This window comes from Labeo rohita, chromosome 18 (assembly GCF_022985175.1).
Source record: "Labeo rohita strain BAU-BD-2019 chromosome 18, IGBB_LRoh.1.0, whole genome shotgun sequence".
Lineage (NCBI taxonomy): Eukaryota > Metazoa > Chordata > Actinopteri > Cypriniformes > Cyprinidae > Labeo > Labeo rohita.
Window position 1 is genome coordinate 22,590,167 of NC_066886.1, and position 25,694 is coordinate 22,615,860.

The following is a 25,694-nucleotide window of genomic DNA, read 5'->3' on the forward strand; positions in this document are numbered from 1 at the left end:
TGTTTTTTGTTTTTTTTTAGTGATAGTTGGACCCACAAATTCTTTGGTTTTCTAGCATTTTTGTGTATTTTAAACCTTTTCCAACAATGACTGTATGATTTTGAGATCCATCTTTTCACACTGAGGACAACTGAGGGACTCATATGCAACCATTACAGAAGGTTCAAACACTCACTGATGCTCCAGAAGGAAAAACCATGCATTAAGAACTGGGGGGTGAAAACTTTTGAAATTTGAAGAACAGGATAAATTTTACTTATGTTGTCTTTTGGGGAACATGTAAGTATCTTCTGTAGCTTCTGAAGGGAAGTAATAAATAGAAAAATAAATTATAGGCAATATTTAGGCAAAATAAGAAAAAAATTACACATCTTTATTCTATTCAAAAGTTTTCACCCCCGGCTCTTAATGCGTCTTTTTTCCTTCCGGAGCATCAGTGAGTGTTTGAACCTTCTGTAATAGTTGCATATGAGTCCCTTAGTTGTCCTCAGTGTGAAAAGATGAAACTCAAAATCATACAGTCATTACTGAAAAGGGTTCAAGTTCACAAAAATGCTGGAAATCTAAAGAATCTGTGGGAGCTGAAGTATTTTTCTGAAGAACAGCAGCAGTTTAACTGTTCAGGACAAACAAAGGGACTCCTGAACATCTATCACAAACAACATTTTGTATGATCCCTCTTATTTTGGTAAAATAATTAACATTTTGTAGATTCTGCAAAGCGTTTGTAAACTTTTGACTTCAACTTAATATCTAACGCTTTGCAGAATCTACAAAATGTTAATTTTTTTACCAAAATGAGATTTAGTTTTGGTAATTTTGTTATGTGCTTTCGTCATTTTAATGTTTTTTCTTCTTAATTTGTATAGCTTTATTTTTTTATTATTTCAGTTTTAGTTCTGGTAATTTTAGTACTTCAACTTATTTTTCATCACCAATTTTTCATCTAATTTTTATATTTTAGTTCAGCTTTATTTTAATAAAATAATTAATAAAAGTTTTTTTTTTACAATTTTGAAGGAAAACAACATTTTTTGTAGTTTTTCAGTGCCACTTTACAATAAGGTTTCATTAATTAACTACGTTAGTTAACATAAACTAAGAATGAACAATACTACAGCATTTTTTAATCTTGCTTCATATTAATTTCAGCATTTACTAATGCATTATTAAAATCAAAAGTTGTGTTTGTTAGCATTACTTAATGCACTGTGAACTAACAATGAACTTAATAGAATTAATGAATAGTGTAAGAAATGTATTGTTCATTGTTTGTTCATTTTAGTTAATACATTAACTAATGTTAACCAACGTCACCTTATTGTAAAGTGTTACTATTTTTTCTTTATAATTTAAGTTTTTCTTATCTGAATGATAAGAATTTTATTTCACCTTCTTAAAGACACACACATGTAATTCCTCCTCTGTTCTGCAGGCATCATGGCTGGATCCAACCGATCTGGTGATCTGAGAGACGCTCAGAGGTCCATTCCCATCGGCACCATCCTCGCCATCGCAACCACAACCGTCATCTGTATCCTTAGTCTAGACCTGTCTACAACATTACATATCTAACCATATAGTGGAATCATAATTGAATCAAATCTAAAATGCAGACACTAAATCACTCAACCATTAGCGTTGCATCTCTGTGAGAGACAGAGAGTGTAAGGAGAGATGCTGTTTGTATTCTATGCTTTTCTTAGCGGTGTAACTCAGATCTATCCTGCGTGGTGTTGTTCGGCGCCTGCATTGAGGGTGTGGTGCTCCGAGACAAGTGAGCGCTTTCTGCTTCTCATTTTCCACTCATAATATCCTCATTTTCCTGGATAAACATACAGGGAATCAACTTTAATAACAGCTAAATTCTGTGCAAAGCCTGTTTGCGAGCAGCTTCTGCACTGCGGTCAATGAACTCTTTATATTTTGTGCAATATCTCAAGGTTATATCACAGGAAAATGTGTCTGTTCCAAAATCAAGTGTACTGCCTACCTAGACAGTACCTAGACAGTATTTAGATGTTCCAAATATGATACACTGTGGAAAATGTGGGAATAAAAAAAAAAAAAAATATATATATATATATATATATATATATATATATATATATATATATCAATATTAATAAAACAATTTATTACAGCAATTTTTACTATTGAATTTTCAGTGAGAGAGAGGCATTAAATTTTATATTAAAAATTAAGATTTTAATATATTTGTTTTTTATTTAATATTTGTTTTATTTCCGCTTTTTTAGTTCTTTAGTTATAGTTTTAGTTTAATGTTACAATACAATAACAGCACTGTTTTTACTGTTGAATTTTGAGTCAGAGATGTGCATTTTATAAAATGTATTAAAAATAAACTTTTTCATAGTTTTAGTTTAAAAAAAAAAACACTTTTTGCTATTAAATATTGAATCAGAGATTTAATTAATTTTATAAAATGTATTTAAAAAAATTGTAAATACGAATGCTACTTCAAATATTGTTGCTATTATAAAATCATATTTGTCATGCGTACTAGCAATTTCTGAGTGAAAATTGTTATAAAGCTATTTTTTAGTTCCTAATTTTGGATGAATTTTAACACCGAATCCTGTCCCAGATCCCAGAATGCATTGCAGCAAGCTATGTGGGGGCTTAAAAAATCATAAAATATTTTTATATTTCATTCAGTATTGCAGGATATCAATAGAAAGTTGTTTAGGTCATAAATATTTTTCTTTTTCCCCAATTTTGTTCATTAGGTTTGGAGACTCTGTTAAAGGGAACTTGGTGATTGGCACGTTGTCCTGGCCTTCGCCTTGGGTGATCGTGATTGGCTCGTTCTTCTCCTGCTGCGGGGCGGGGCTTCAGAGTCTCACCGGCGCCCCCCGTCTGCTGCAGGCCATCGCGCGGGACGGCATCGTGCCCTTCCTCGAGGTACTATCTGCAGTATAAAGATGTCAGATTTAATAATATCTTTTCAGATTTCATACCTAAGCAATAAATCTTTTTTTTTGTGCTGATTCATTGAAACAAACAGTTTGAATGGAAAAGTGTAAACTCTCCAGTGTATTTTTAGTGTTATTTATATACTATTATAGTATTTGTTGATAGATTTTTATTTTTAGATTTTCATTTTAATTTTACATTTTTTTTGTGGCAGTTTTATTCTTTTTTGTTTTTAAGCTTTGACTGTTAACAATTTCAGTGCTTCATATTAAACTTATTTTACATCAGTTAGTTATTTAGGTTAAGTTTTTCATGTAGTTATATTTATTGTTTAATATTTATATTTTATTTCAGATTTATTTCAATTAAAAAAAATTAGTCCTGTGTTATCTGTTGTTTTTTAAAAGTTTCATTTTTAGGTAACAATAACAGCACTGTTTTTGCTATTGAAGACGTGCACTGTATAATGTGGTTTAAAAATGAAATATACCAATGTTACTTAATTTATTGTAACTACTATAAAATCATGAATCAAAAATTATCAATTGATTGTGAATATAGGAATTAAAACGGCATTTCCTTCAAAGAAGAAGCTTTCAGAATATTTGATTTTTGTTAATGACAGTGGTGGTTAATACCAGATTACCGTGGTTTATTATAGTAACAAAACTGTTAAACTGTATTTTTGTTGTATTGCATTAGATGTGTTTTGAATCATTTGACATGTCTTAGTGTTATTCTACACATAAGCGTCCACCTAAACAGTGACATGTGATGGTCTCTCAGGTGTTTGGTCATGGAAAAGCCAATGGAGAGCCGACGTGGGCTCTGCTTCTGACGGCTCTGATCTGTGAAAGTGGTATTCTCATTGCTTCTCTGGATGCTGTGGCTCCAATCCTTTCCATGTGAGCCTCATGTCAATCTAATGTTGTTTCTCCATCAGTGTGGCGACAGACTGTGTGTTTGACTGTGTTTCTGTCCTCAGGTTCTTTCTCATGTGTTATCTGTTCGTGAATCTGGCCTGTGCTCTTCAGACGCTGCTGAGGACGCCCAACTGGAGACCACGATTCAAATTCTACCACTGGTGAGACAAAAATTTGGGGTTGGTTAGAATTTTTTTTTTGTTGAGTGAAGTTTCTGCAGCGCAACAAGGCTGCATTTATTTGATAAAAATATGGTAAAAATGTGTTATATATATATATATATATATATATATATATATATATATATATATATATATATATATAAATACAAACTCATTCATGTATATATTTAAGAAATATTTACAAGTATATGTATTTATTATAATTTTATATAATTTATATTATATACACATATGTTAGGCAAACTCAAACTTTTATTTTGTATGCGATTAATCGTGATTAATTGTTTGACAGCCCTAATTTATTTGCTTTCATTTTTATTTTAATTTTAAATTTTTTTTCCTATTTATTTGTACTATTCAGAGTTTTTTCATAGTCCATTCAGCTCCATCAAGTCTCCTAAATCAATATGCAATCAAAACTGACTAATTTTAATCTCGGTGGAGGCGTTTTATATACAAAAACTGGGAAACTAAAGTGCAATGACTTTGCACATACTGAAGACTTGTATATAATATTACCCAGAGGAACATTTAATTGCTCAGATGTTGCTATTTTATACCTCAAGAAACTTGATTCTCAATGTCGTTCTCCTCAGGAGAAATTAAAATAGACCTAAATGAGTCAGTAGTTGACATTGTTGAGATCTCTTCTAAAACTCTAGAAGATAAACTTGAAATTACTGGGTCTTGATTAAAACAGAATCTTATTTTTATGTTAAAGTGCATGATGTTAGTAGCACAGAAATGTCTCCATTTGCTTTCTGTTTAATCTTATTGCTATATAAGTATTTTTTTCTTTCATATTGTGTAATTTAAAGTGTTTAGTCACTGTTGTTGTTCTTCACCAGGGCTCTTTCGTTTCTGGGCATGAGTTTGTGTCTGGCTCTGATGTTCATTTCCTCCTGGTACTACGCTCTGGTGGCCATGCTCATCGCTGGATGCATCTACAAATACATCGAGTACCGCGGGTAAGAGCTGCAGAAGCGCATTACAGCCCACGCCGTGAGTCTGTGCAGACGCTAAGCTGATTACAGATGAAGTGGGCTTCATCTGACTGAGTGATTGTCTGCGGTGTCATCGTAAGTTTAAACTCAATTTTTATGTCTGTGTTCAGGGCGGAGAAGGAATGGGGCGACGGGATCCGCGGTCTGTCGCTCAACGCGGCACGATACGCTCTTATTAGATTGGAGGAGGCGCCGCCACACACCAAAAACTGGAGGTGAGGATCAAAAATTACACAAGCATCCATATTAAAATAAACATCTGGGCTACATGTTCAAAAGATTTTAATACTTTTAATTATCAAGGATGCATTAAATTGATCAAAAGTGACTTTTGTAATGTTGCAAAAGATGTCTGTTTGAAATGTATGCTATTCTTTTGAACTTTCTATTCATCAATGAATCCTGAAAAATAAAATGTATCACAGTTTCCACAAAAATATACTGTTTTCAGCTTTAATAATAAGCAGAAATGTTTCTTGAGCAGCAAATCAACATATTAGAATGATTTCTGAAGGATCATGTGACACTGAAGACTGAGTAATGATGCTGAAAATTCATCTTTGATCACAAAAATAAATTACATTTTAAAATATATTCACATATACAAAGTTTATTTTAAATTCTAATATTATTTCACATTTTTACAGTATTTTCAATCAAATGAATGCAGCCTTGGTGAGCAGACTTTAAAGTCATTTTAAAAAAACCTTACCGACCCCAAACTTTCATACAGTAGTGTATCATGTATTTATCGCAATGTAATTTATTATCCTTCTTAAGTTCAAGAAAAAAAATATTCAAATGTATTATATAAAATGTATTTAATGTTATTGTGTTTTGGAAAAATAAATTAAGTAAATAAAAATTATTTAAAAATAGTATTATGAAATAAAAATAATATATTTTTTATTTATTTTTCAAAATAATCTTAATGATACAAACATCTGGTTAAAAACAATAAAACAAAGAAAAATCAAAAACAGTAAAATCAGGCAAAAGCCAACCTAAAAATAAAAGTATAGCAAAATATGTAGCAATAGCCAAAACTACATTGTATGGGTCAAAATTATCGATTTTTCTTTTATGCCAAAAATCATTAGGATATTAAGTAAACATCATGTTTCATGAAGATATTTTGTAAATTTCCTACCGTAAATACATTAAAACTTAATTTTTGATTAGTAATATGCATTGCTAAAAACGTCATTTGGAGAACTTTAGGCGATTATTATTATTTTTTTTTTTTTTTTTTTTTTCACCGTGAGATTCCGGTTTTTCAAATAGTTGTCTCTCAGCCAAATATTGTTCATCCTAACAAACCATACATCAATGAAAAGCTTATGTATTCAGCTTTCATATGTATAAATCCCAGTATAATAAAATTGACCCTTATGACTGGTTTTGTGGTCCTGGGTCACAAATATCTAGCAGTCAACGCTTTTCTATTCCGGCTTTCTTTCTACCTTCACCTGCCCTTCTGCGGTGTAATCCAGAGAGAATCAGTATTGGATTTTTCCCAGAGCTCTCAGTAATCTTTCATGGATTAAATAACCTGTAAACAATGAGCTGCGATGAAACTTCAGTCGTCTTTCGGGAATCAGGTCAAACCTGTTCATTCCTCGTCACGGCGCCTCTAATCCATGATGCCAGCAGAAACTGATCTGTATTTTGTTCGGTGACATCTGTGAGCGGGTGGACAATATCCGCTAAAGGTCTTCTGTGTTTTTCCCGTGTCTAAGACTCTTTAGTCGGTATTTGATTTTCTTTGATTAATATGATGATGATCTGTCCGTCAGACTCAAGCCAGGGTTATTATAGTTTACTGAACTCATAAAAAAATAAATAAATGTTAATTGAAATAAAATATTTTTTAAATCTTATTTTATTTCAGCTAGCTGCCAAAGCAACATTTCAAGTAATTAAATAATTAGAACTAAAAATATTAATAATAATACATTTATTTAAAAAAACAAACTCAATCTTTGAAAAATTAAAAGTGTAAAATTAAAAAATAATTTAAAATATTAATAAAAACCTTAATAGTATCTCAGTGATATAAAAATAACATCCCTCGCGACTCGGTTTTATCAGAATGAGTTCATTTTCCCAACTGCCCTAGAATAACCCTAGTTGGAATTAATTTCAGGTGGATTTTAATTACACACTTTTTTCAGGATTCAATAAAGAGTCAATCATTAATGGTAATCGCAGATCCTCTCAGCTTCTGACTTTTAGCCTCAAGTTAACATCATTCACCTGAAAGCATCACACCTCTGATAGTCCTGTATAATCTTTTAATCCTGAGCCTGAAAAACCTCGACAGCTTGATTCAAGAGCGGAGAATCTTTCCCACTGCCCTTATATTTACTGCATTATAATAGATTCAGTCCAGCTTTGAGATGTTCTTCAAAATAATTGTAAACAAGGTTATGCACTCATGCGTACTATTCAAGATTACACTTTTGAAGAGTGTAAAGCATTAAAACACATATGCACTATGAAAAGCTCTAAACATTAATAGGTGTTATATCAAATTATAAATCTCATTATGAAAAGATATGCATTATAGTGTGTGTTTTAAAGCATTAATAGCAACTTAAAATGTATTACTTGCAGTTTCACACTCAGTGGATGTTCAGTGAATTTATAAAATAAGTGTTTGATTTCATTTGCTTGTATTAAATAGCATTTTATATATGTTTGTGTGCTGTCCAGGCCTCAGGTGCTGGTGCTGCTCAATCTGGACGCTGAGCTGTCGGTGAAACACCCTCGTCTCCTGTCCTTCACCACGCAGCTGAAAGCGGGTAAAGGTCTGACCATCGTGGGCTCGGTATTGGAGGGCACGTACCTCACCAGAGACGGCGACGCCAAAAGAGCAGAACAGGTATGTTGTGACACAAAAAAAGTCTTTATTTTTGTCTAAAACGAGGGATTCGTCAAATAAAGGGCCTATTGCTACTTGAAATCTTGACATTTTTGGGAAAACAGCAGTATTGGGAAGAGCAAAAATTACTAATTAAAATGTATTTTTAAAATATGATTTGTATGGAAATTGAAAATAGAATTTCTCTGATTTTAAAACTTTTTTTAATAGATTCTGGGTATAGAAGAAATTACGGAAATGTGTACATATCACACAAAAATGAGTAATTTAAAAGACACAGTAATAAGAATTTAAAAAGATTATCTATATATTATTAAAATTATTTATTGCTGCATAATATTGACTAATTTTATTTTATTGTGTTTTTTTTTTGTTGTTGACATTTATTATTAATTGTTTTCATTATTGTTGATAGTTTTTTATTCTATACATATAATAATTACATTTTTTATGTAATTTATATATTTTTAAAATGTGTTTTTTACAAAAGTGGACAAATCCCAGGGGACAATAAAATCCTCTAATTGAAGAATCACACTTTTTATAAATGTATTAAACATTAATAGATTCTGAGAAATTCTGGCCTTTTTTCAGCTACTGAATTTGTTTACTTTTTATTTTACATATTGAATTATTGTACTATTATTGTACTATTATTTAATGTATTATTATGGTTATTTTTTATATTTTATATATTTTTATATAATATGTTTAATACTTTTATGAAAACAATTTAATTTAATTGATTTCATTTATTGTGAGTAGAGAGTAATTTACTGTTTTCTGCACACCTAAAAATAAGAAAAAAAAATAAATTAAATAAGAGTTTAGATTGATTATAATCTACTTGTTTTTATATTTATATATATTTTATTATTTTTATGTTTTACTATTTATTTATTAAAATTATTATTATTATTATTATTATTATTATTAGTATTATTAGTACTGTTTATTTATTAATATTTTTTATTCATTTTAATACATTAACATTTTTATTTTAATAACTTTTTTAAACTAGCCTAAAAACTAGAATTAAAAAATAAATAAACTTTATATAATTTTATTATACATTTATTTATAGATTCTGAGTAGCACTCTTCAGCACTCTTAAAAATAAAGAATGAACTGAAAAGACACAAAGAGTTTAATGTTATTAAGATCCTCTTTATGTAGCTGGAATCACAGATTGTTTTTAAAATCATCCTGGGGACAGAAAGTTCCTCTAATTGAAGAATCACTCTTATGTAAAGTGATTACCAGTTGATTTGCAACATACAGGGTACAAACAGTCAATTACAAAATGTCAAGGCAGTTTCTGTCCTCAGATAAACTGAGTAAACAGGTTTCACAGCAGGATCCAGTCATTGAACTCATACCGACACCTAGTGGCCACAGAGAGAACTGATCCTCCAAACGCCACATTATGAAGCTTATGTTATAAAAATGGCAGATATCAGGCATTCACATGAGTATTTTATTGACCACTGTAGAATGTCAAATCAGCCATGGCCGCAGAGAAGACCAAAGGTTTCTGCCATGTTGTGGTGTCGTCAAACCTGCGAGACGGCATGTCTCACCTCATCCAGTCAGCGGGACTCGGAGGAATGAAGCACAACTCTGTTCTGATGGCTTGGCCCATGAACTGGAGACAGTCCAATGACCCGCAGTCCTGGAAAACCTTCATAGGTTTGAGCTTGACTTCATATCCTAACCGTGCTCCTGTGACTCGTTTAAAGAGAAAGATGAAGCTGTACGTTCTGTTCTTCCACAGAAACCATCCGAGAAACCACTGCCGCCCATCAGGCCCTGCTGGTGGCCAAGAACGTGGACAGTTTCCCGCATCAGGAGCGTCTCGGTGAAGGAACTATCGACGTGTGGTGGATCGTTCATGATGGCGGGATGTTGATGCTTCTGCCGTTCTTACTGCAACAGCACAAGGTACGGCAACCGATCTACTTTAAATCAGGTTCTGGAAACGTACAGTACTTCTGGTCAAAATGTGTTGTTGCAGCTCATTTTTTGATGTTTCTGTGTCTCTCAGGTGTGGAGGAAGTGCAAGATGCGCATTTTCACCGTGGCTCAGTTGGATGACAACAGCATCCAGATGAAGAAAGACCTGCAGATGTTCCTCTACCACCTCCGACTGAATGCTGAGGTGGAGGTCGTGGAAATGGTGAGGAAACGGCTATTTCTTCACATCAAAAGTTGGTTTTGTTGTGCAGTAGGTCTGTATTGGTTTTTAAATCATTTATTGTGATTGTTGTGACTGATCTGAGTAAACAGGCAGCAAAATATTTATACATTTAAATATTTATTTATTATTTATTATCATAAATATGTATTATTGCTACATAATAATGTATTATTTTTTAATACTATATTATTATTATTATTATTATTATTATTTATTGCTACATAATATTTAATTTTATTATCATTATTTAATATATATAAATAAAATATGTATGCTACTTAATGGTATATGTATTATTATTATTATTATTATTATTATTATTATTATCACTAATATTTCATTATTATTACTATAACTGCAATATATTATATTATATAGATTAGATTAGATTAGATTAGATAATGTTTTATAATAATTTTGTAATAATGTAAATAATAAAACGTATAATATTTTATTATTATTTATGACTTATCATAAATATTTATTATTGCTAAATAGTAATTTACTATTATTATTTTGATCTTATGTTATAATTATGTATTATTGCTACGTAATATTGACTTTTATTATTATGTAATATATTAAAATATTTATGCTACTTAATGCTACAAATTATATTATATTATTTATTTATTGCTAAATAATAATTTAGTATTATTTATTTTTTATGTTATATTATTATTATTATTATTATTATTATTATTATTTATTGCAACATAATATTGACTTAATTATTATGATTTAATATATCAATAAAATATTTATGCTACTTAATGTTGCATATTATTTGTCTTATTGTTATCATAACTGCAATATATTATATTTGTTATTATAATGTTTTATTATTACTTATTATAGTAAATATTTATTATTGCTAAATAATTTAGTATTACTGTTTTATTGTTGTTATATTATAATTATGTATTATTGCTACATAATATTGAAATGTTTGAATAATAATAATAATTATTAGAATTATTATTTAATATATTAATAAAATGATTATGCTACTTAATGCTACATAGTATTGGTTATTTATATTATATTATATGTTTACATTAAATGATAGTGTTATAAATATTGACCTATATTATAATTATTTATTTATTATTTTATAATATTTATTATTGCTAATTATTATTAATATTAGTAGTAGTAGTAGTATTTTATTTAATATTATTGTTTTAATTTTATTACATTATAATGTTATTATAGGTATTTATTATTATTATTATTATTATTATTATTATTATTATTATTATTGTTAATAAACAAATATAATATTTTATTTTCTAAATATACGATTTATTTTTAATAATACTTTTTACATATATTTAATGTTTACACATGTAATAATAATAAAAATAAGAATAAGAATAATTATTATTTATTTATTTTGCAATAAAAATAATTTATTAGCCTTTGAGTTTGGGTGTGGTTGTTTAGTTTTGATATCATTGTTAAGTTTGCTCATTCATTTTCATGCAGCTTGTCTGGAGTAACTGTGAGTGTTTTTGTGTGTTTCTATTACTCCAGCATGACAGTGACATCTCAGCGTTCACCTATGAGAAGACGCTGGTGATGGAGCAGCGCTCACAGATGCTGAAGCAGATGCAGCTGTCGAGGACGGAACGAGAGCGAGAGGTGAAGTTTCATGAAACAGTCTGTGTATAACAGCATTGTGCTGAATGAATATGCAGTGACCATATATGCTTTTAATGTCATCATTAATGCTACATGTCTGAATCTCGTCAAAACGATCAAGAAATGTCAAAATATTTCACTCTAAAACCAAAGGAAAAAATGAGAAATTATATTTTGTATAAAAAAACCCTCTCTCTCTCTCTTTCTCTAAAAACATTGTTTTATTAAAAAAAAAAAAAAATATATATATATATATATATATATATATATATATATATATATATATATATATATATATATTTATTTATTTATTTTTTTTTTTTTATTATTATTATTATTTTTTTTTTTTTAAATATAAAACATTTCTTATGCAAAATATGATCTCTTATTTTAATTATTGGTGAAAATGATCTTGACATTTCTTCATGAGATTCAGAAGCCAATTAATGTTGGACTGGCGGCGCGTGGCTCATGATTTCAGCTGTGTGATTTGTGGTCCCTCTTTCATTTCTGCTGCGATCGGGGAAACACGTCTCTCAGATTCAAAGCATCACGGATGAGTCGCGTAGCTCCATTCGGAGGAAGAACCAGAGCGGCGCTCACGGCTCGGCCGCCAATAACCAGAACGCACGACTAGATGACGATAAACAAGACGAGGTAGTGAATTTAAAAGCCGAATCCTAAATCCACCATCCTGGGTTACAGAGCCAGAAGACGAGTAGATCTTCGCTCACGTCATAGCGTTAGTGTTAGCGTCGGCTCTGTAGCTCCTCCCTTCAGAAACCGCTTCCCATCATGCATGTGTCAGTGATGTCATCATAACATGCACGTCCATCTTTCAACTGTTGTGACCCCACGTGAACGTGAATCACCCTCCTTTTCTTCCATTCCCTAATGTTTCTTTGTATTTAGTTTATAAAATAACTATTTATTTATTTATTTATTTATTTATTTATTTATTTATTTATTTATTTATTTATTTATTTCATTTTTATTCATTCATTCATTCATTCATTCATTCATTCATTCATTCATTCCTGTCATTCCCTCATGTTTCTCTGTATCTGGTTTTAACTATGAATAAGAATATAAATAAGTAATCATTTATTTATTTATTTATTTCTCTGTATTGTTTTAACTATAAATAAATAAAAATAAATAACAAATACTTTTTTAGATTTTTTTTTTAATTGGTTTATTTTATATTTATTTATATTTTTCATTTTCATTCCATCATGTTTCTAAATAAATATATAAATGATAAATAAATACCTTATTTATTTATTTTAACTTGTTTATTTTGTATTTTTATTTTTATTTTTATTTAATTAATTGTATATTTTTACTCATTTTTTTTTATCCCTAATATTTCTCTACATTTAATTGTAACTATAAATAAATAAATAAATATTTATTTTTTTATATTGAATTTTCCTTCCATTCTATCATTTTTTTTCTGTATTTAGTTTTAACTGTAAACTATTTATTTATTTTTATTTAAATATGATTATTAAGTGCCATGCTTTGGTTTATTTTATATTTATTTTCATTCCGTCATGTTTCTAAGTAAATATATAAATGATAAATAAATCATTTTTTTTTATTAATTTTAACTTATTTATTTAATTTAATTATTTTTATATTTTTACTCATTTCAATGCCTCATATTTCTCTATATTTATGTTCTAACTATAAATAAATAAATGCTTTTTTAAATTAATTTTTAAAATAATTTTTCCTTTCATTCCATCAGTTTTTCTGTATTTTCTTTTAACTATTATTTATTTATTTATTTATTTATATCTCCTTTCATTTCATCATGTTTCTCTGTATTTTTTTTAACTGTAAATAAATGATAATGAATAAAGTTTTTGTTTATTTTATTTTTTTTTTTATTTATTTATTTTTTTTTTGCTTTATTTTATATTTATTTTTATTTTTCCTTTTCATTCCATTATGTTTCTAGATAAATATATAAATGATAAATAAATGCTGTATTTAACTTTTTTATTTATTTATTTTATTTAATATGTTTTATTTATTTACTAATTTCTAATTTCTCTGTATTTAATTTTAACTATACATAAATAAATAAATAAATAAATACTTCATTTTTTTAATATTTATTTTTATATTTTTGCCTTTCATTCCATCATGTTTTTTGTATTTAGTTTTAACTGTTATTTATTTATTTGTTTATTCATTTGTTTGTTTGTTTATCGCCATTCTGACATTGCTTGTGTTTATGAATGGTCCATGCTGCATGTTAGCAGTCTGCATATTACAGACTAATACAGTTGCATGTGTGCAATTTGCATAGCAGACAAACTAAAACATTAATCTGACATGCTCTGCTTGAACATAGATCTCAGTGTACACAAATTATATTTGATAACATCAATCTGTCATTGTAAACATTATTACAGAAGGTCTTTTGTACTCTGAAATGTATCTAAAAACACATTTAAATATCTTTGATGTAGATGCATTTGTTAATGTACTAAGAAGTGTTTAGACAAACAGAATTTGAATTATTTAGTCATTTTTAATGAATTTAATATGTGATTGTGATAACACCACAGGCTCAGCTGATCCACGACAGAAACACGGCGTCTCACGCGGCGCTGAACGACAAGACCGACGCCACGCCGGAGCGAGTCCACATGACCTGGACCAAAGAAAAGTTCTGCGCCGAGCGCAACCGCAACCGAGAGCCCAACGCGAACATGGCGGTGCGGGACCTGTTCAACATGAAACCGTAAGTCATCTGAACACACGTGCACACAGGTCCAACTCTGGTTTGCTGCACTGTAACGTTTGGTGCTTCCTCGTTTTAATACTTGGATCTAAAGAGAAACGAGTTGCATGTTCAAACACGAGCCCAGAGCCTGCTGGGTATTTAAGGACACAGTCTGCATGGTGTGTGCTGATCTGATGTGTGTGCATGACCACAGTGTGTCATCACGTGTAACGGTCACGCGTCCACCATGTGTCCGTGTGTCTGTCTCTTCATGCATTCATATATGGACAACAGATTTATTGACATGTTTTGGTCTTTAAATAATATTAACAGTAACCACACTAATGATTTAATAGGTGAATCTCACAAAAACGTGAAGATCATGGTTCAATTCAGAGGATAAAAGTGCACACACTTTTTTTTTTTTTTGCATAGGCATATTAAGATATTTAGCATTTTGACATTACTTTCTTGACATTTCACCACATTTTGCCCCTAAATTCTCATTAATGCATACAGATATTTTACAAATTTTTGTAATTCAAGTTTTGTAATTCTCAGGATGTTTTGTGGCAAAGATTTTTAAATCAGCATAAATTAAGGGAAGTACAACAAATAGAACTAGAAGTAAACAAATGTTATTTATTTATTTATTTGTTCTTTCATTTCACAAAATATGCCGGACGAACACAATAATATCAAAACCTATGCACCATTTCTAATAGAAGTGCTCTGAGATATTTTTTCACTGCATTATTTATGTATTTATTAAATTCATATTTCTTTTTTATTTTTTTATAATGTGAAAAGCTGTCATAAATGTAGCTGTTGTTGCATTTCTGTGATGGTGTTCATCTTTCAGTGTGGGTGTTTAAGCTTGTCTCTGTTGTTCTGTCCTGTTTTCCTCCTTCTAGCGAATGGGAGAGTCTGTAAGTCACATTTCTCTGTTCTGTAGCTGTCTGTCTGTCCGCCCGTCCTTCTGTCTGTAACCATCCTATTTTAAATCCTGCAGCACGCTGGATTATTTAAACGTGTTTATATGAGCTTCACCATGCATGTGTGTTTATGTCCCAGCATTCCCTCACATCCATCACCGCTCATCCTGAGAGCTGCAGACACTAATATGTGCAGCATGATGATCTCAATTTTTGCCACGTGCAAGAGAATTTGTGCTTCACCTTCACCTGTTGTGCCTAGGAACCAGTTCAAATATATTATTTTATAAAATAATAATTTAATAATTAATATAATTAATTAATAATGAAAATATTTTAATGTAAAAAAAACTGGATTATTAAAAAATATATATTTTTTTATTATAAAAAAATATTTTAATATTATAAAAAATATTTATAAAATATTATATAATATATAATATGTTATTATAGATTTTATTATAATATTATATATTATTATTATTATTATTATTATTATAGATTTGTTTATATTATTTTATATCCAGTATAACTTTTTAAGAACTTTTCTCACAACGCTTTTTTGTGGTATATTTACTGCAGTTGCATAGAATGGCACCAGGTGGCGCTGAGGAGCACAAGTTTTTTTTTTTTTTTTTGTCCATTTGTGATGTCATCATTTATGCTTTATTAAGGGCATGTGCATATGCTGTGCATGTCAAATTTGGATGCTGTGCTCACTAACCTCAAAAAGGCTTTGTTATTTATAAAACTAACATATAATGTAACTGATGCTTGAATTGCAATGCAAATGTAATTATCATGCCATATTCAGCAGCATTGCAATGCTTACATATGTTACCAAAAGCACAGCTATTGTGGATAATGATGTATTACAGTTTAGCATCATTATACTCAAATATTTTACCACTGAACAATCAGAATCAAATATGTCTGTAGTAATAGAGACATTTGCATTTGACCTTAGAGATCACAGGAAATGGTCAATTTAAAACTGTGCTTTGCAAATACTGAAATACATACTAAAAGTAGACAGCAAAGTGAAAAAAGCCCATTAAATGTTGATTGTTGTTGGCAGGAAATTGAAACATTGATTTGTATTTCTTGTTTCTGTTGTTCATCACATAACGTGTCGCAGGAATCAGTCTAATGTGCGCTGCATGCACACGGCCGTCAAACTCAATGAAGTAGTGGTCAACAAGTCTCAAGGAGCTCATCTGGTGCTCCTCAACATGCCTGGACCGCCCAGGAACAGGGGCGGTGATGAAAACTGTATCCTAATACTGACTACACTCACAAAACTCAAGTTTACAAAAATCTATCTCAGAATCTGATAGGACGAGCCACTGTTGAATCAGGGTTAATATTGTTAATGAAAACTGAAACTGTTAAATATATTTCTTATTTAAAGTAAAACTAAAAGTGATATAAATACAAATACACCTAAATAGAAATATTTAAATAATAACAATAATAATAAAAATGAGAAATGAACTTAATAATTTTTTTTTTTTAAAAATCTAAAATTAAAACGACAATATAAAAACAAAAGTTAATTAAAAATATTATCAAAAACGAAAAATGTTAACTAAAACTGTTAAACATTTGCTACTTAAAATTAAGCTGAAATAAGTTAAAGTATAAATATCAAATGAAAACTTAAACAAAAATTAAGCAACTAAATAAAATAACTAAAATTAGACTGAAAATAAGTGAAACTGAAGTAAAATAAAACTGATATAAATAGATTAAACATAAATAGTAATATTAAAAAATACTAAAAATTAAAAAATCACATAAGAATTTTATATATATATATATATATATATATATTTTTTATGTTTTTTTTTGGTTTAACATTTAAATATAAAATAAAACAAAATATAAATATTAATAAAAATTATAATAGCATTTGTAACGTTTCAAATAATTATTTTTTTTTGTTTTTATTTTTTTATATTTAGCATTTTGAAATATTTTATTTAAATAATTAAAAATACTTTAATTAATTAATTTTTCATTTAGTGTTTTTCTCTCTCTCCCTCTCTCTCTCACACTCTGTCTGTCTCTGCCAATCAAACACTGCCTAAAACTCAGCTAATGAACTATATTGCTCAAGGAAAGGGTTACTGGTTATTAGTATCATTTAAATTTCATTGAATATTACTGTTTTATAAGTCTCTTCAGACTCTCCATTAGTCTTTCTAGGCATTATTGCTTAACAACACCCATTTACTGTGCTAAAATCACTGTAATGCACAACCATGACTAGATTATTGCTCTATTTCTCAAAATCTCTCTTACTGTACAAACATGTCTCTCCAGAAGCATTATTTGGAGTGAAACACATGCATGTTGTTGATCCTTGACTGAGGCGCCTCAGACATGGAGTTTCTGGAGGTTATGATGGAGGGTCTCAACCGGGTCCTGTTGGTGCGTGGCGGCGGTCGTGAAGTCATCACCATATACTCATAAAGAGGATTCAGCCGACGCCCCGCCGGCAGGAATTCTTGAATTTTTTTTCCACAGCAAAGCCGGGCGTCTTGGAGAAAGCTAGCGGTCGGGGTTTACAGCGGTGTTACGTCCGGCTGCGTTTGTTACAGGACAGTGACGTTTGCGGCCCTCCTGAAGAGACTCAACATGAAGAAAGAAGACGAGCGATGACTCGATTCATACCACGACACTTTAATTTATGACTCTTGTATTGTTTTCTTTTATTCGTTCGTAGAATCTGTGCTAGTTTTTATGTCTGTTTGTTGTGCAACATTTGGTTTTTCAAAAGGCTGAAGACTTTTCAAAGCGCGTACTTCAGTGTTTTTGATTGACACAAAAGCAGGCGTGTTTTATAAAAGTAAACGTTTGAGTTGCTAACGCCTGTTTAATATCAATTCATTCGTCTCCGTCGTGAACCGGCATTGCTTTTTTATTTGCATATGCTAGCTACGATTCAACTTCTCACTTGACATCCAAAACAACATCAACTTTCAGCAAACCAGGCCGTGAAATGTGCATTCTTGTGGTGAATCCATATCTGAGATGCGAAGACGCACTTTTACTGTTATCAAGGGAATGTTTGAGTTTTTTACGTCGGCTAATTTTAACAATAATGCAGCGCAGATGATGAATGTGTCGGATGACGTTACTGACTTCATGATACGGATTGTGCAATAACTTTTATTCATTATCAAGACATCACTAGCTGAGCGTGACGTCCACTTACTGAGGTTTTGTATTCTAAAAGTTGAAATGTTTAGGAGAAAAGCCATAATGTTTGGTCTCGTTATCGAGTACTGAGGATTTGTTTTGGCTCCATCTTGGCATGAATCGGTGAAATCAGTTTAATCGGGATGATTTCAGCTGTGTTGGCACTTTTTATTCGATTTTTTTTTTTTTTTTTTTTTTTTTTTCTTTTTTTTCTTTTTTCTGTTAGTTGTCTGATAAAAGCACAGGGCACGACTGACCCGTCCAGCACAACATTTGCTGATGATCAGAACCAGCACTGCGAAATCTCTTTCTCTCAGCAATAAATGTGTTTTCCAATAAGCTGGAAGAAAATTTGGTTTCTGTCTTGACATTCATGTTTTTGGGTTGCCTGGTATTTTAAACATGGAGAATCCATAAATTAAACAGCATTACTAGTAGAGCAACGTGTAAAACTCTCTAGTTAACAATAGCAATCTAATAGGATCTAGTGGCATCAAATAGAATTGCAGTTTGTTTGAGTGACAGCTGAGCTGGACATTTGCACAACCAGTGGAGAACGTTTCGGGGCGGAGCTATTGGTTTTTGACCAATGGCTGATGAGGGGAGTGTTTAACATTTGTTTGAAAACACTCATTATGTTTAAAATCAATTATTATGTTTAGATGAGCACAATCGTAATGCATTTTTAGCTAGTTTTACAACATTTTATTTTTCCTGTTTTATTCTTACACACCGTGTCCTTACCATTAAATAAATCGATAAGCCGTATCTGTTAATCTGAGCTGTGATACACCTGATTGGTCCAAGAATCACTGCATATTAAACAGCTAGTTGGTTATGCTGGGTTATATCTACTTTCCACATTAATTCAACTTGGTTAGGACACGGTGTCAAATGTACACTGCCGTTCAAACTAATGTTTTTTTTTTTTTTTTTTTTAAAGGAATATATTTTTATTCAGCAAGGATGCATTAAATTGATTAAAAGTGACAGTCCAGATATTTATATTGTTACAAAAGATTTCTGTTTTAAATAAATGCTGTTCTTTTGAACTTTCTGTTCATCAAAGAATCCTGAAAAATAAAAACATATGAACTGTTTTTAACACTGATAATAAGCAGAAATGTTTCTTGAGCAGCAAATCAGCATATTAGAATGATTTCTGAAAGATCACGTGACATTGAAGACTGGAGTGATGATGCTGAAAATTCAGCTTTGATCACAGAAATAAATTGCATTTTAAAATATATTCACATAGAAAACGGTTATTAGAAATTCTAATAATATTTCACATTTTACTGTATTTTTGATCAAATAAATGCATCAAAATAATTTTTAAAAATCTTACAGACCCCAAACTTTTGAACGGTAGCATCTGATTCTGAGTTCTAGGAAAAAGTGTGCCAAAAATAAATGATTAGAAACTGCAGAAGGTCAAACACCTTCAGTGGGTTTGTTTCCATCCGAGTTTAAGACGTTAAACGTCCGTCTTAGTGTTTATACCTGGCAGTTTCTTTGAAACCCCTGTCAGCGGTGCAGTATTTTGTTACCAGTACATTATTACTGTATTTTTCTACAGTGTGTTTTGACGTAGCGGAGGCAGACGGATGTGTTTAGGTCATCTTATGTTATGTTTTCTGAGGATGTAGTTTCTGCACTGCTGAATGTCTTTCCCTTTAGGAGAAATTGTGAATATTAGAACATGGAAAATCCTGGGACATTATGTTTTTTTGTTTGTTTTTTTTGTTTTTTTTTAATATGTGTTTATGTGGTCATTTCTGTTATTCATTCAACATGCCATAGTTTTCCGTCACTCGTTGTAAACTGAAAATTTTGAGGAGTTATTTGTTATTTTAAAGGACCTGAAGATTACTGAACCAGTTCAACATACACATGTACAGTTATACAATTTCCCTTTCTTTATTTCATTCACCAAAGATACACTGAGGTGTTTGTGTCATCTCTGACTGATAGATATGGAAATTAAAATGTAAATGTCAGAATAAAACAACAGCTTAAGAGCAGATGATGATGATGAAGACTGCTGGGAGTTCCTCATGTAGTGTGTTTAATAGACAGACTCACTTATATAGAATTCTAATTCTGCATAGAATTCTAAACTCTACACAAGTTCTATGCAAATTGTTGGCACAATTTATTGGAATATTTTTAGAATTTATAACCAGTGGGGTTCTAAAATTCTAAAAATGTAAACAGAAAAATGTTACAATGTTACAGTGTATGTATATGTGTATAAATTACATTGTTACATTATAACATTTTGTCTGTTACTTTGAAACATTCTAAACATCCTGTTTCTTGGCAGGTTTAAATTAGATTTAAAAAAAATGGCTTCTCCGATTTTTAAATCCCTCTGGTATGTGTATCATATATTGATAGATGCTCTGTATTTTCAACTCAGTTTAACACATTTAATTTAAATCCATGTTTTCTCCAAAATCAGCATGGAAATGTAAACAGGCTGTATCTTCTGTCTGGGTCTGTTCGTAGGTCACTCAATGTCATCTACCTCACAGTGTGTGATGGTTTCACTCGCATCCGGTGTTGTACGATGGGTCATGCTTGTGTTTGTTTTTTGTTGTTTTGTTAAAATAAGAATCATCTGTCATTTCAGAACTCCGTCTGTTTGAAAGAAGACCACAGGTGTGTGTGAGTGTGTGTCACCTGAATGTACTGATCGTGTGAATGTGTGTCAGGTGTCTTCACCGTGAAGCTGCTCTCGGGTCATAAACTGATCTGAGATCTGCATCATGAGAAGCTCTCAGCCGCTGTGATGGCGAGCGTCACAGACTCTGGTAGGATGTTACTCATGGGTGTGTAGTGAAGGATCTCCCTTTAAGTGAAATTCGTGCCTCTGAGTAATTGGAATAAAAGTGCTACAGTATGTCAGAGCTCATGAGTCTTGATTTCAATGCTTTCTGACTCATTTCATCTCTTGATGCACAGAAAGAGGAAGCAGCTCAAGGAATGATGCAACAGGGGAATTTTCAGTGTAGGTGGTCAGATTAGACATTCTTCTAAAAACTATTTTAAACAACATTTTTTTTTTTAAACTTCTTATGCTTTTTTTTAAATTGGAGCTTGAAATTGCATTAAAATAAAATGTTTTGCGTTTTGTATGTATATGGCTTAGTCTGCTAAAGTTTTGCATGTATTCAACACCAGGTGGCGCTAAAAGGGTGTCTTAAAATCGAAGTTAAGGTGTGGGTTCAGTCCAGCTGCAGGTACGGCCAGTGTTTTGCTGTGTCTTCTTTCTTTGAACAGTTATTTTCCGTTTAAATGCATTTATTGACTTTTGATGGTCTGAGGTTAAGAACCATCTACCAAATCAATATTTGTTCTTTGGTTCGTTTGGCTTCAGGATACATGAATAAACCATGTAAAAAGAGCCCTGCATTACAAACAAACCAGCTGCTTATATATACATACATACATACATATATATATATATATATATATATATATATATATATAATATTAAATTAACCAAGCAGAGTTTGTGTGTATATGAAACATTTCTTTCGCACGTTGCTGTGTGTTTTAGGGGCTGTTTCACACGCACATGATCGTCACATGATCCACAGCAGCTCACAGTCAGATCAGAGACACAAGCAGCTCATTAAATCATTAAGAACAGAGTCAAGGACAAATGGACTGGGTAGAAAATCTTTCACACAAGCGCATATTCAGTGGATGCATTTTCACTGTTTCACCTCATTTTTATGAGTAACAATAAATCAAAACAACTATATTTTAGCATCTCAGGATGAGTTTTGAGCTCTTCTGATGAGGTGCGACGAGAAGGGTCAGAGGTCAAAGTGAAGCGTAATGTGTTTCTAAATCAGTCACAAACTATCTGTCCAGTGATTAATCATCATCACCCTCCTCTTCAATTCTGCCATAAGCAAATTTTGGAACATGGAAAAACACCAGCAGCAGAAACAAGGCTGTTATTGACTCACTGCTACTGTATTTTCCATCTGAATATTGACTCATGCAAGTTTTAGCATGGTTTGATGGGCCTTTGGAAACAATGATGCAATATTGATTGCAATGGTGCAGTATTTAGCATGTTGTGGTAGTTTATTCTTAATCACTGACACATGATTTTGATTGTCATATCTTAAAATGACATTGGTTGATTATACAAACTATTCTAAGACAAACAATTTAAAATTCTCAATATAAACATTTTTGTGAGGTCATGAATATTTTAAATACACTACCAGTTAAAAGTTTTTGAAAAGTAAGATTTTTAATGGGTTTTTTTTTTTTTTTTTTTTTTTTTTTTTTTAAGTATTTTCTGCTCACCAAGCCTGCATTTATTTTATACACCAAAAACAGAAAAAAAAAAAAAAAAAAAAAAAAAAAAAAAAAAATATATATATATATATATATATATATATATTCTAATATTCTGATTTGCAGCTCAAAAACATGTATTATTATTATTATTATTATTATTATTATTGTTGTTGTTGTTGTTGTTGTTGTTGTTGTTGTTGAAAATAGCTGAGAAAAAGCTGTACTTCTGAACCCTCTATTCATCAAAGAAACCCCGAAAAATTATACTCGGCTGTTTTCAACATATTAATATTATTATTAATAATAATAATAATAATAATAATAATAATAATAATAATAATAATAATAATTTTTTTAAACAGCAAATCGGCATATTGAAGGATCATGTAACTGGAGTAATAATGCTAAAAATTTAGCTTTGATCACAGGAATACATTACATTTTAATATATATATATATATATATATATATAAATTGCATTTGTTTGACATTTTGTTGCTCTAATACTCAATATGATCCCTTTATTGCCTTCTCTGCCATTTAGGAAATGTCTTTAAGCTAATAATAATTCATGTGTCATCTTCTCGCTGGGTTATTGTGTTTCCATTCAGTGCAGTCACAGTCTCCCGCTGTGATCAAACGAGCTGTACACATAATTCCGCTGCCTTTTCCAATTCTACTACGGCGCAGGCTTTGCTTATGAATATTAATCGTTTAACAATGCTGACGTTGCTTGGTAACCTTCACGGCGTCTTATTACGCAACTAATTAATATTCATAAGCCACGCCTCTGACGCCTTCCGATTCGGTAGCTAACCCAGCGCCCACCTGCCGTCAGCCAATCAGACGATTCTTTTTGTCCAACGTCACGCTGCGTAAATAATATTCACGCATTACGCCTTCGCTATAGTAGGATTGGTGGATTCTCACTCCGGTTGTGAAGGAGTTAACGGTGAGGGCGGAACTCTGCACCGGCCGCAGTAGATGATCGCAATATTGATAGCGAGAGGTACGGAGACGCTACAACGCTCAGAGGAACGTTTTGGAAATACTATTTGGATTTCATTTGCATCGCTACGGAAACGTGACGCGCAGGTTTTCACCTCGGCAGTGATGCGTTTGCGTCTTTTTGAATGACACAGAGGGAACGCGACGCGTCGCGCAGATTCCGAAGCGGATACAAATGCACTTGTGAATGTAACATTGTATCATCGCGTATATTCACATCGTTCAGATGTGCAGACGCGGGTCGCAGTGTGCAGGTGGATGACGACGACGATGATGATGATAAGGAGGAAGATGATTCCATTTCACCTTTAATATTTGAATGAATATTTATTGATTTACAGAGGTTTGATACAGCTGGGAGGAACGCAAAGGCGCAATGTTCATAGTTCACGCATCAGCCCTGCCTGGGTTCCAACCCGCACCCGCCGGGTCACCCGCCTCCGGTGTGTGAGCATCCGCGCCCGACAGTCATGTTGCCCGGTGTGGGTGTGTTCGGCACCAGTCTGACGGCCCGGGTCATCATCCCTCTGCTGAAGAACGAGGGCTTCTCGGTGAAAGCGCTGTGGGGTCGCACGCAGGAGGAGGCGGAGGAGCTGGCGCGCGACATGAACGTGCCCTTCTACACTAACCGGATCGATGACGTGCTGCTGCATCCGGATGTGGATCTGGTGTGCATCAACCTGCCGCCGCCGCTCACGAGACAGATCGCCGTTAAGACACTGGGTGAGTGCTATACCATACACTGATAAAACTCCATTTGGATGAATTGCACAATGTTCCTCTAATGGTTCTCATGAAGGAGAACGCATGCCAGATCTTGTTTCTGTCAGGTTAGGTGTGGCTTTATTTATATGACTACAGAAAACAGATCGACTTGCATCATCAGCCATTGCAACATAATTGTCTTTCTGGTCAGTAAAGCTCCAGTAAGTAAACCACTGTGGTGAAACTGTCTGACATCCAAAGGCTGGACCATCACTGTATTGCGAAGTCTGATCCAGCTGATGATAGTTGCAATGTACAGAGGCCTTCAGGAAGTTTGTCTGTCAATTTACGGACTCTTCTGCATGGAGCATCATGCTGTTTTTCCTAGACAGCAATAACAAGAAATAGAAGGCAAATGGAGAACGCAACTTGCGTTTCTTTCAGGAAAAACAAAGCTGATATGTTTTTTCACTATTAGGTATCTTGAGCTTTGAAAGAGCAATTCTAAGCGATAACATTTTCCACTGAAGATCTGAGATCTGCTATGAGATCTAGAAGTCGAAACTACTGATTTAGCACCTTCAGAACATCTCAGTTGTTTCTCCAAGACAGCAGTAAAATGAAATAGAGAGCAAACGGAGAATGTCACTTGCGTTTCCTGCTTCTCCAGCAATGTCTCATGTGTCTCCACAGGACTTTCAGAAGACATCTCAGCAGTGTCTTATGTGTTAAATCTCTCAATATTTTCTCATCAAACGATATGAGCTGCTTCACATTCATTTTATAGCTCTATATTCTTACTGGATGATGACTAGTGACTCGTTTGTGTGTTTTATTCTTCAAATAAATGTTAGGAGAAACATCTGAGATGCACTTCTAAGTTTTTCTCTATTAAATCTCTTGCGCTTTGAACGAGTTGTGCAATAATGTAGTGAGTAGTGATTCATGTGTTCGTCACTGAGACAGAGATCTGCTAGCTGTTGAAATGACTGATTTTGGATCTGC

At 31.9% G+C, this 25,694-nt stretch overlaps 2 protein-coding genes across 8 annotated transcripts in view; both read left to right on the top strand.

The window, feature by feature from the left end:
* slc12a7b (solute carrier family 12 member 7b) overlaps positions 1-21,555 on the top strand; it is a 75,732-nt gene extending 54,177 nt beyond the window's left edge. For 3 of the 7 annotated variants that reach the window (XM_051134713.1, XM_051134714.1, XM_051134708.1), the window contains exons 10-26: positions 1,436-1,534; positions 1,720-1,777; positions 2,751-2,925; positions 3,724-3,842; positions 3,923-4,021; positions 4,891-5,010; positions 5,157-5,261; positions 7,762-7,930; positions 9,424-9,619; positions 9,705-9,871; positions 9,975-10,106; positions 11,664-11,771; positions 12,312-12,428; positions 14,354-14,529; positions 15,426-15,440; positions 16,585-16,718; positions 17,830-21,555. In XM_051134713.1, the coding sequence (XP_050990670.1) occupies positions 1,436-1,534; positions 1,720-1,777; positions 2,751-2,925; positions 3,724-3,842; positions 3,923-4,021; positions 4,891-5,010; positions 5,157-5,261; positions 7,762-7,930; positions 9,424-9,619; positions 9,705-9,871; positions 9,975-10,106; positions 11,664-11,771; positions 12,312-12,428; positions 14,354-14,529; positions 15,426-15,440; positions 16,585-16,718; positions 17,830-17,921 (2,081 nt within the window). In that variant the 3' untranslated portion in view covers positions 17,922-21,555. The remainder of the gene's footprint in view (positions 1-1,435; positions 1,535-1,719; positions 1,778-2,750; positions 2,926-3,723; positions 3,843-3,922; positions 4,022-4,890; positions 5,011-5,156; positions 5,262-7,761; positions 7,931-9,423; positions 9,620-9,704; positions 9,872-9,974; positions 10,107-11,663; positions 11,772-12,311; positions 12,429-14,353; positions 14,530-15,425; positions 15,441-16,584; positions 16,719-17,829) is intronic. The other 4 variants (XM_051134715.1, XM_051134711.1, XM_051134709.1 and 1 more) reach the window with 3 other exon arrangements.
* Positions 21,556-23,531: 1,976 nt separating this feature from the next.
* gfod1 (glucose-fructose oxidoreductase domain containing 1) overlaps positions 23,532-25,694 on the top strand; it is a 33,619-nt gene continuing 31,456 nt past the window's right edge. Inside the window, exon 1 of the mRNA XM_051134776.1 lies at positions 23,532-24,707. Coding sequence (XP_050990733.1) covers positions 24,455-24,707 — 253 coding nt within the window. The 5' untranslated portion in view covers positions 23,532-24,454. The remainder of the gene's footprint in view (positions 24,708-25,694) is intronic.